General features: G+C 39.2%; 1 protein-coding gene across 1 annotated transcript; it reads right to left on the bottom strand.

Moving 5' to 3' along the window:
- Nucleotides 1–341: 341 nt before the first annotated feature.
- On the bottom strand, nucleotides 342–8,493 carry nipal4 (NIPA like domain containing 4). Its single transcript, XM_064351906.1, has 6 exons — nucleotides 8,177–8,493; nucleotides 6,759–7,010; nucleotides 6,146–6,202; nucleotides 5,378–5,468; nucleotides 3,994–4,154; nucleotides 342–2,335 (listed from the first exon to the last, which is right to left on the bottom strand). The coding sequence occupies exons 1-6, from the start codon at nucleotides 8,223–8,225 to the stop codon at nucleotides 1,716–1,718; spliced, it is 1,230 nt and encodes a 409-aa protein (XP_064207976.1). The 5' UTR covers nucleotides 8,226–8,493; the 3' UTR covers nucleotides 342–1,715.
- Between the last annotated feature and the right edge of the window lie 3,875 nt (nucleotides 8,494–12,368).

Here is a 12,368-nt window from a genome sequence, read left to right as displayed (position 1 = left end):
ATTAAAGCACCTGTCTGAATTAAAGCAGTTCCGCAAAGAAGAGTTTCTCCAGAGTGAGTTGAAAGACTGATACCAAATTATAGGAAGTATTTGATTGCAATTATTGCTGCTAAAGGTGGCATAATCAGTTATTAAGTTTAAGGGGGCTAATTTCTTTTTCACATGGGTGACATGGGTTTTTGATAAATATTTTCATAAAATAAATGAATTTTTTATTTTTGTAAATGTGTTTTGTGCTTACTCAGGTACACTTTGTCTAATATTGCATTTTGTCTAAAGATCTTAAGTCATTCAGTATGAGAAATATGCAATAATAGAGGAAATCAGGAAGGGGGCAAATATGTTTTCAGGGCACTGTATACATTTATTTTTCAGTCAAGCATTTAAACATCATATCATTAAATGTGATACTGTTGGTTTCCTTACAGGCAGCAATATTCTACCATCTTCTGAATATTGTTTGGATGAGGGATACACTTTTTATATTGAAATGGAAAAACAAATAAACACTATTATGTCACAATTATTACCCAACATTACCTGATAAGGGTAGCATATGTATATACATTCCTTGTATTCTGTGTAATTTGTAAAAATGTTCTTAAAAATGTCAGAATATTTTAAGGGCTGAATTAAAAAATTAGTATGTGGTACATGGTTATTGGAAGTCCTATTTTACAATAAGAAATGTTAAAGACAAATAACAGTACATTTAGCATATCAGAATTATAAATCAGAATTATAAAAGCTAATATTTCAATGTTTTTAATAATAACTTTGCATGATCCATCTCTCAATTATCTCATAATTGGTTGATTATACCGAAGGGAAATTTTTATGTGAACTGATACATGAAGCGCCATTCGAAGAACCACAAAGGATTTTTAAAAACTATTTAAATAGTTTTTACTCACATAAATTATGACCTGGGGTGCACTTGTATAATTGAAAGATATATACTGAAATAATGCAATTTGAAATGCTTAAAATGTAAATATTAAAATAAAGTGTGACTGGTCACAAATGTGGGTTTTTGGATATTTTTCAAAAAATAAAAAAAATAAAAATTACTTTGTATGTAAAAACAGCAGAAACATTTAAATATAACATATTTTTATCTTACACCATGGTTACCGCCTAGTTTTTGTAAGTTGCAGAGAAGTTGATTTCATTATGAAGTTGGACCCCTCCCCACTTACTTTGATGCAGGGGTCCATGACTCTGTTCTCGGAGAGCCACAGTTTCTGGTTTGTGTTTTCACCTTTAAATCTGCAACCCAAAAACGGAAGCTCAGTCAACTGTGTAATGTGCTGTTTCAGCAAAGGGCTGATAAATGTAAACCAGGAGACAGATGTGGCTCTCCAGGACCCCTGTTTTTCATGGACTGGCATCTGGGAAAAGGCAAATGCATTTTTGTCTGAAATTTGAATTCCAACTTGTTTGTGAGAAATAAAGACGACTGGAAAAAAGAGATTGGGTATCTTTGGAATAGGTAACCTAGAATTAATGATCAAATGTACTAGTGAAAGACTAAGGACCGTACTGCATGTGAAACTGTACCTACACCTGTGTAACTACAGTAGGCCTCACTGCTTGCCGTGTCATCAAAGGGAATACTCAACGGCAGCAGTTCAAAGGTCATGTCACATATATCTGGAGTAAAAATGTTAACACTACACATATACATATGTACAACATCCATTATCCAATGACCCTCAGCTGATAATGAAGACTCTGGGCCCGTCCTCCCTCATCGGTGGCAGGCACTCCATGTTCTCGATGAGGATGTGCTTGTCTTCTACCCTCCTCCTCTCCTCCTCCAGCTCCGCCTCAGACCGTGGGCTGAAGGACTGGGTCAGGCTGGCGAGTGACACCTGGATGTCCCTGAACAGGTGCAGCATGCCCACGCCCAGGACAATAACCAGGAAGCCGCAGACGGTGCCCACCACGTCCACGCCTGACATGGAGCCCCACTCCTTGAAGAGGATGATGGAGGTGGCCAGCACCACGGTGGTGAAGAAGACGTAGTAGATGGGGTACACCAGCAGGGTGTTGAAGACGTCCAGGGACTTGTTCAGGTAGTTGACCTGCGTGACGATGGAGGCCACCAGGGTGATCAGCAGGACCCAGGTGAGGGGCTTCTGCACCACGGAGGCGTCGGTGAAGAAGGTGCGGATGGCAATGCCCAGGCCCTTGACGGAGGACACCGTGAAGGCCCCGAGCAGGGAGCAGATGCCGATGTACACCAGGATGTTGGTCGCTCCCACTCGCGGGGAGAAGTAGAAGATCAGAACCAGGCAGGCCACCAGGAGGATGCTGGCGTACACCAGGAAGCCTGGAGAAGCACAACAGAGACACGTCTGGCTAAATTACCACTTCAGACCCAAAGTCCAGACACAATTCAATCAGAATATGTCCTTAACTTTAGCTTTGAGTCAATCAAGTCCTTAAAGTTTGCTTACACTTTAATGGAAGATTTTGCTTTCTATTTCTTTTTTGCAAGTGGCATTTTAAAAATTATTTTGCATTTAGTAATCACCAAAACAAATTTACCACACTATATTTGTGAAGGACAAAATTTCCAAAATAGTTTTTTTTAATCTTTTTTTTTAAAACCAAATCAGACAGTCTGCCCTCCTTTATTATCATTATTTGTTGTGTATTTATTTATTTTTTTACTTTAGACAGGGAAAGAAGGCTACAAATACAGATGAGATGACAGTACATAAAGTGCCATGGAGAGTAATCGAGCCGAGGGCCACATAGGGAGACTGAGCCACATGATCACCCTTAAATACTTTTCACGTATTAAAATGTGATATAGTGATTTTATCCCTCTAACTGGCACACCAAGATAATACCCATAGAAACTCCATACAGCTCAGTTCAACAGTTCAGCAGACCATTGAAGGATTATTTATAAAATATGCCTGTCTGACAACTTCCTTTGGTCTGTCTCTTCTGCTTTTCACAGATGAAGATCACAATGACACACCCTTCAACTTTTCTGCCTTTCTGCCAGAACATTTTAATGTATGTACTTTAATATCATCCTAGAGTTGTTCAAGTGAGGATCTGGCTGTAAATGTGTTTGGACTTAAAAAATGAACTCAAGTCAAATCAAATTAGATCGGTACCATTCCCTAAGGTCTTTCTCCAGTAAGTCTGCAGTAGCCTGGAGTGGTTTTGAATCCAAGGGTTTCTAGATTCCCACTATTTCAAATAAACTTCTAACTGATGACTGGTGTAATTGTTTCATTTTCGCAAAAGTTCACGAGCATGAAATTAATAAAAAAGTGAGGCTGCACACAATAAAAAATCATTAAATCCAATTGCCTCATTTGTGTTTTGATGGACGCAAACCACTGAAACAGTTTTGCTGTGAAGGACACATTTTTACAAAAATTACAGCAAAATGAACTCTTCAATCGGTAAACATGCGGGAACAGTAATAATGGGGAATCTGCAACTCTAATGAGTAGAAACCCTGTCACTGAAAAAATCAAACATAAAAACACCCTACTGTTGATGTTTTACAAATTAAGTAATCAGCGTGCTCGTGGAATGTAATATATGCAACTAACAAAGTTAGCAAACAGCTTCAACATAATGCTTTTGGTGTCAGTAGAAAATTAGCGTTGCTTTTTCAGTTTGAACCTTGCTTGTCAATATTATCATAGAAGTGACCGACAAATCTCCCATTCGACTGAATTGAAGAACTGCAATTCATGGATGATCAGATTAGCAATTTATCCCTGCTTGTTATTCCTTTTTTAATGAATGGTAACCAAACAGATGAGAAAAATGTGTCCTGTTTATTACTAGGATGTAATTCCTATGATTTACTGCATTTGGTTTTCAAACACAGGTGAACACAGCAATAAACAATACTACTACTACTACTACTACTAATAATAATAATAATAATAATAATAATAACAATAAAAATAGTAATAATAATAATAATAATAATAATAATAATAAATGTATAACCTGGATCGAGCAGTTTCTCAGCCATCAGCTGAAGGGTGGTCACCTCCTCCTCTTCGGGAGCATGGATCACCATGATGGTGCTGCCCAGGAGACTGAGCACGCAACCCAGCTTGCCCAGCAAGTTGAGAGACTCCCCCAACAGGAAGGAAGACAGTACTGCACTGCAACCGCATCACACAATCACATTGTGAGATCACAAATAAATCAAGATTGTTCTCAACAGTACATTCTAATGATGATGTAACAATCACTACTGGTAACTGAAAGCAATGGAGTTCTAGAATGCTGACTTTCCAACTTTCCAAAAAGTGTTGAATAAACGTTGAAGAAACCTTCCAAAAAACCTACTCTAAGGGTTAAATACACAGCACTTCACACACAGAACAAATGCATGACCTCCTAACTAAATAAGCAGCACTAAACTGCAAACTGCCACCTCACCATCTGATTAAACACACAGTGCTGCACTAAGCAAATCGACCTCATTACCATCAATATATACCATCAATATATTCACAGTATTGCATCGTGCAAAGCAGCCGAATCGTTGCCTAACTGTATTGCCTGCACTGCACAAGAACAATCCACAAATCAGCACTGAACATACCACCCTCAAAACATCAGTCAATTAAATAATGAACACTGAACACACCGACTGACCATAGCCCACAGCATCAATATTTTACAAGTGGCCTACACTGATTATACCAATCAACCACAGCACACAACAGAGATCTATTAAGTAATCAACACTGAAAGCATCCATCAACCACAGATTGTAATATAAAATAAAAACAAAGTAAGCACAGCATCATTTGATTACATAAGCGGTAGTGTTTTGGGCTTTTGCTAAATTGTCACAAAATTGAATGACAGGTTCATTGCTATGCTCAACTGCTAAAGCCTTTCACTGTTAATGTTGAGCAATGAATTTAAACACGCATTACACGGCTGTTTTAAGGCTTACATAATAAATTGCTTCTCATTAAAGGCTGCCAAATGAATATGTGTGTCAAAGAGTAAAACAAGAACAGGGAAATTACTGAGTGATATTTGAGTGAAAGGTAGTGCACCCCAGTGGTTGGTTTAATAAATACAGAAGCATGGAAACCACACAGTAAATTTACCATTTTACCATTTACCATTCCTGCATCCTCCACAGTGGAGAGTGAAAAGCGGGCAGTTAACCATTTAGGTGTAAGCTCACAAATGTGTGAATGGAATGTTCTGTAACTGAACATTCTAATGCTGATGTAACAATCACTGACGGTAATTGAAAGCAATGCAGTTCTGGAACACTGACCTAGAATTCTGAAAAAACAAACCAAAAAACAAACAAACAAACCAAAAAAAAAATGCTGCTCTCTAAATGGGTTATACAGACCTGATCAAGACGCTGAGTGCTCCAAGGGGGGTGACCACGGTGGCCGGGGCAAACATGTAGGCCGCAAAGTTTGCCCCCTCGCCCGCCCCCACTGAGATAAAGATAAAACAAGCACGTGAACACAAGAAGAACATCAAGCCTGAGGTATAATCAACTCACATGGCACAAAGGAGGAAAAACATCAGGAAGAACACTGCAATCCCATGGGTTCCTGGGCTGATATGAGTAAATGTGTTAACAGTTGTTCTGTGTGGAATACGGCTGTGCAGCTGCTGAGCAGCTGGACTGAGCGCCACCCTAGATGGTTTCTCCTTTTAATCATGCATCTGTGTTCTTTAATATAGCAGACAGCTACACAAGATTTATTTATTCTATTAACAAACACTTACTGATGAGTTAAGGTTTGCTAGTGTGAGTTTTTTGTACCCGAAATGTTCAGCATGGACAGGGGAAAATAAGTTATTATTATTAATAATAACTAATATAAATATAAATAAATAATAATAATGATAATAATAATAATAAATTGAACAAATCATGCTCTATCTGTGCAGCAGTTAATGACTTATTCGTGATAACTAAGACATTGAATAATGTTAATAGACACTTATGGTAAAGTGTTACAATTAATAGACAGTTTACCGTTGTGTTAGGGATGAATGCTAATACATATGCGCTGTGCTTAAATGTGCTCTGTGGCATAAATGAGAGCTTTCTCTGAGATGTAAACTGTGTTCTGATGCGAGCCGAGTCCTCGGGGAAACTCACTGGTTAGAAGGCCACCCCACCACATCCAGTCTTTCAAGTATCCATGGCCTCCTTCACCTACAGTTGAACACAGATTTTCCTTATAAACCTCCTCCTTGTTACAACAGAGAGAAAAAGTCACCTGTGATATTTTGAAAGGGAGCAGCAGGTAAAAATTAGAACATGAAACTTGAATTGTAATTAATTGATTACTACAGACCCGGGTTTCTCCGTTAACCTTTCCTATAGTCAACTGACACTTTACTTTGTCCAAACATCAGCGTAAGTGCTGACTTAGAACATCTGACAGTCACCTACAGGGCCCACAGGTAGGTTCTGTTTCACATTGCCATAATTAAGCAGACACACTTGCATTCTAACTCTAAATAGCCTGGTATTTTAGGTATTATTTTGGGGATCCCTAGCTGTCTTGCATGAGAGGATTAATACACCGTGTTATCTCATTAGATTCCAAATGATAGGTTAACTCTTTTAAGGTGTAAGATCACAAACATCTGATTAGAATTTTCTTAACTGAACATTTTAATACGGATCACTACAATCACTACAGGTGATGAAAAGGAATGGGGGTTCTACAACACCGACTTTGAATGTCGACAAAAAGTTCACGCACCTGCTCTGGTCTCCCCTTTATCCGCCAGGCGGAGCAAAGCCTTCTTTTTCAGAATGACGCTCCCACCAATCAGGAAGGCCGAGAGCACAGCGAGCGAGAGGCCGATCCAAAAGTTGTAGTTGCTCCATTTGTCTATAGAGAGCGCTGTCACCGTGCCGTTGTGGCTTTCGTTGAGAGTGGAATTTTGTGATATCCCCTCTACGACCTTGCACACAACGGTTCGGGAGGAACAGAGAAAACGGACAAGTGAGCCTGCGAATAGAGTAAAAAGAAATTGAGGTTTTCATTTTCGCAGTGACAAAAACGCTTCGAGTGCGCGCCCAAGCTGACGCCCACTGTCAACGGCATGACAACAATTGGCGGTGTTCTTGTATACAGGTAAACAAAAGTGCTGTTGGGGGAAACGAACCTATTTCATAGTGAAATGGAAATGGAATTGCTATTCTAACACTCTATACTCAAAACTGTCACTTAAATGAGAGGAAAAAGTGAAAACATGTCCACCATCCCCACTAAAATATTCCAGTTGGTTTATTAAGCACTAGATCCATGAAAAATGTTACCATGCACTTGCTTTCACAACACAGCCGGCTTTGATATAAAACAGCACGTGTGGCCACTGGTAACTAAGTAAAAATTATATACGCGCTTTATGCTCACATTCGTCGAAATACATAAAACCTCAGGGCCACAGTAGAAATGCTTGAAATATACCGTTGACAATGATTTAATGCATTGGTTTCATCTCTGAACGACCAGATACTTTCTTGACTTAGCACATGTAGGCCTATATGACAGTGTGCATTATTAGTATATTTTACATTGTATAAACATATTTTCCTCGCGTATGCTTAAAAACCCCAGCTATGGACACAGCACCGGACGCTAAATAAAGCTTCTCCAGGTGAACGTATTGCACGCCTATGTTTACAGTGTAAACAGCGATGCTAGTAAAACAGCAGTGCTTATTCTCTTGAGAGAGGGCGGACAAAATGTTGAATGAAGGTCAATAAAATAACTTATGGCCTGATAGACTGTGAAATTTTCAACTAATTCACCTGAACGCAAACGCAACGATCGTGCAAAACACGAAAATTGTTACATATCTTTGAAATAGCAAGACAGACGGCTTGGTACCAACGAATATACCTTTTTTTCAAATGATGATATTAAACATGTCCTGAGTAAAATTCAAATATAACATAACATTTTACGCTAATGTTTCAGTTGCGTTATGCTTTTCATGTTCCAGTTATTTGCACCTCGTCGAAATATGTTCAGAAAAGATGCTGGGCGAGCCCAACTCTAAATGGGTGGACCCATTACACACAAATGCGTATGTTACTGTACCGTACGCCAGTAGGCAAAGTGCGCGGCCTAATACCGCTCTGGAAGGATACCTGATATTAATAACTCACCGTTTGTGCACGAATCGTCGCTTATATAGCCATATCGCATCATTCCCATTAGTGTAAACTGGTCTGCAGTAAAATAAAACGGCTATGCCGCTGGGGACAAAATACAAGAGAGACGAAATTTCAAGGGAGGGATAAAATAAATTTTTTTTTTTAAAAATCGATCGTCCAAAGTTTCCTCTTTCCAGTCTTGGTTTAGGGAGAATTTGTAATCCCGAATCACCAACAAAAATCGTTTTGTAATTTCCTAGTGGTGTTCAGCAGAACAATTGGCGTGAGCGAAAACAACCCAACCTGTTCAGGTGTGCCTGAAGACACACCTTGCTTTGCGCTCATTGGTTGGAATCCGTTACGCAATTGATAAAACCGACTTCATTTATTTTTTCATCTTTCGCCCTATGATGAGCGACTATATATTACGTAGAAAACTGCTGAGTGGTTGCACATGACATTTTAAGTTTGGCAGTTTTCCACATGGATCATTGTTTCCTTAGCATTCGGCACTTCATCAACCAGCGTGTTCGGTCATGACATGTTACGTCCCCCTCCTAGGGCGTTTCACAGTTTGCTGTCTAAACCAAGGGGCACAGCTACCTTGGGAAAGAATGCGACCCAACCTGTTATTCCTCTGAGAGCGTTGGGAACACTGATGCAAAACCCGCACGTTTCGGTCCATCTAGTGTTTTACTGTTCCGTTAGTCAGAACGTTATTGATGACGTAACTCGGATTATGATCGCGTTGTTTGAAAGGCTAATGAAATCTGAGAATAAAAAAGAGAGAAAAATTATACGACTTCGGGTTGCAGCTCTAAGGACCTTAATTGGAGTGTTGTGGTAGTTAATTTAAGTGTTGGCCCCTAGAATAGCTAAATCCCGCAGAGACTATTTGCGCAATGCACTCACGTGGAGCAAATAAAATTGAACTTTGGATTGTATCCTAAATCAGGTTAACATTAATTGTCATAACTGCACTCTCCCGGGAAGGCAATCCATTATTAATACTCACTAAAAATTTACAGCTGCACAAAAAGAGTAGTATTTTAGAAACTTAGAGGAAACTGTAGTGATTTTCTTCCCCCTCTCAGGTGCAAATGAAATTACAGTATCAACTGAAGGGCCAGAGAACAAAACGTGGAACAGAGACTTCCTCAAATGTGTAAGGTTCCCTGCTGTGTGAAACCCAGCTTCTCTTGTTCCCCCCGCTCCTCTCTTTTCAGCAATGTAAACCACTTAAACCAGTATTGTGAAATGCTGGAGATTCATACATAGAAGGTATTAGAACATGCTATTACAAGAACATACAAGAACATATTATTACTTGAACATACTATATGCGTGTGAGTGTGTGCACAAGCTTGTGCATGTGGGTGTGTGTGCATGCCATGGGTTAATACTTGATTCTAATTGAATAAAAAGCCGGCTTTATAGTTGTATATTTGTGCATGCCATATTTTGAGTGCATTTTGGCACATTGCTATGCTTAAACATTACATAATCCCATGTTACCCAAACATCAAAGGTAAAAACAGGAGAAAGAAAAAAGGAAGAAAAAAAAACTAGAGAGAAAATGTTTTAGCCCAGTGCTTTCATCAGGGCCCAGAGATTTCAGTGTTTGGATTGCAGAGAGGGCACACGCTCTGCTTCAGGCCTGCTCCGCACACCAGTGAGCACCAGCCTGAATCTAGACGGAACCTAGGCATCTAGAGGGGCGGAAATATAGGTTGAGAGATGCTTTGACATAAACTAGACTATGCTAGCTTAGGTTAGCTCCAGTTTATCGCAGGTTTTACCCAGATATAGCCTGCACTTTTCAACCAAATGTAGCTGGGTTTTCACAGAATGTCTAGATGGTATATACTAGGACATAGCCAGGCTATATCTGGGTAAAACATGAGCTAAATTGAAGTTATCCTGAGCTAACCTAGACCCGTTTATGTCATCTCTCAACCTAGATTTCCACACCCCTAGACCTCTAGATTCTGTATAGACTTGTGCTCGCTGGGATACCAGCCTCTGTGAGAGCGGGAAGAACACAGTAAAATGTCCAGTGTTCATTCAACTCTAACATAAGACATATGAGTCCAATAGAGACAATATGTACTCTGTGAGAATTGACTTAACACTGACCATTTTACTGTGTAGGGAAGTGAAAATTAATCTCTACACTTTAGCAGTGTTGCTAATCCAGAAATACTGGGGACTTTCAATGGCTTGTTTGTTTTATTATGCTAGTATTTTTTCTTCAGTACCTTTTGTATAATGAAGGTTTTTAATGAAGGCTTGTAATGAATAAAGATGTCTTGGATGCAAAAGAAAAAAACAAAAGCAAATGCAAATTAAGAGTGCTGGTATTCCTATTACCAGAGACACTACATGTTAGACTTGTATTGCAATCTGAATTATTCCTAACATAGCCTATGCAATGTGCCTCCTACCCTGTAATAATAATAATAATAATAATAATAATGTTTATTATTCATATTATTATTTTTTCATGTATTGTAATAATAATAATAGTAATAATAATATTAAAGGTGCAGTATGTAAGAATTTTTTAACACTGTTGTAAAATTTCCTTCATGTTTTGACAGATTTCAATAAATTATCAGCCCTAAGAAAAAACTCTCTCTTACTGCCCCTGGCACTGAAATGGGCCACTCTAAAGTTCACCGTGCCTGAATCTTAACTGCCAATCAGGACAGCTCTCTGGGGCCAATCAGGACAGCTCTCAGCCTGACAAACATGTTGCGAGTAGCAGGCTACACAGTTAAGAGCAGAGCAGAGATACCGCAGAGACAGCGCTATACCTATCTTGTTGCCTAGAAAACAAAACAAGAATGGCAGAGACAAATCTGCCAAAATAACCAGTTCTGCCTTTGACTGTGACAGTGTATACTGATAAAAAAGAAAAGAAAGACTGTCGAAGAAAAGATTATGACCAAAAAGACTGAACTGAGTGAGAGACAAGACTCGAGTGCACATTTATATAATAATACATAAATGACAAACTCTGTATTTAATCATAAATAAGGAACTTACCGCTGTGTAGTGCACTGGAATTATAGTTAACAAAACTCTAATTATAACGTATAAAAGAACACATTGTCTGCAAGTGTCTCCTGTTATTAGGTGTTTTTTATGTCATCTGTTCCTTTACCTCATGCTTAGCTTCTTTGCACGGGGTAATTTCCTTTGTTTGCAGAATTGCAGGTGCACTCCCTGCCACTGTTGGGGACTTCCATTGTCTGTGTGGAGCCACAGGTGTTAGGACAATGGGGTCTGATTTTCGGAAAGGACAGAGACAGACTGAGTGCGTTGGTTCCTGCCTACGTGTTGTGTAGATGACAACGCGTTTTCCACAAGTGATAGACACATCCCATTTGAAATTAGTAGTAATTACAAGATGTTAGAAATGGCACTCCTTTGACACGTCGCCTAGTTTCACTGCTCCTCCCTAGAAACATAACCATGTGTGCTGGGGGCCCGAAGGTCAGCCTACAAGTGTATATCCAAAATGATTAATCTGGGTACTTTTTGGTTTGATGTGTGAGAAGCAGAAAGGTACAAAGATTAAAACACGTCAGAACAAAGCGATCTTGTGCAAGACTCAGATAATTAGGGAGGGTTCAAGTCTGACGTTTAGGTGTACGCAGGAACCCCATTGTGTCATAATGATTGTGAAGAGGAATTTATGTTGGAGGGTTTGTGAAAATTATTAAGGTGCACACATACGTGTGCGTGTGCGTATGTGTATGAACGCACACAAAAACACATAATACTCATTCCAAGGATTTAGAAAGGGTGTGAGCACCTTTGATCCTGTAGATTAAGGTGCATTAAATTGTAAATCTGATGGTACAGCATTTACTTGTAGAGGCTTTTGCTACGGCCTTCATTGAAGATACATGCAGAGGAGCGTCAGTATTACCCAGGAATCTACAGTAGCTCTCCACAGTGCTCTCCGCTATGAGGAAAGTAATTATTCTTATGAGCAATTGCTGATTGCGCACCCAGAGACATACAGTAAGTGGACGAGGGTGGAATTATCAGATTATACCTGTCTGATCAGACTTTCCCTCCATAGATCACAGTGCCCGTTCTTCATTTTTCCCAAATACAGCTGCACTTTTAAATATGCTGATGTAACTTTAAGCCAGCACATTAAAATTTCTGATTTTATTTTATTTATTTATTT

This window comes from Anguilla rostrata, chromosome 9 (genome assembly GCF_018555375.3).
Source record: "Anguilla rostrata isolate EN2019 chromosome 9, ASM1855537v3, whole genome shotgun sequence".
NCBI lineage: Eukaryota > Metazoa > Chordata > Actinopteri > Anguilliformes > Anguillidae > Anguilla > Anguilla rostrata.
This window is presented reverse-complemented; position numbering and strand designations above follow the sequence as displayed.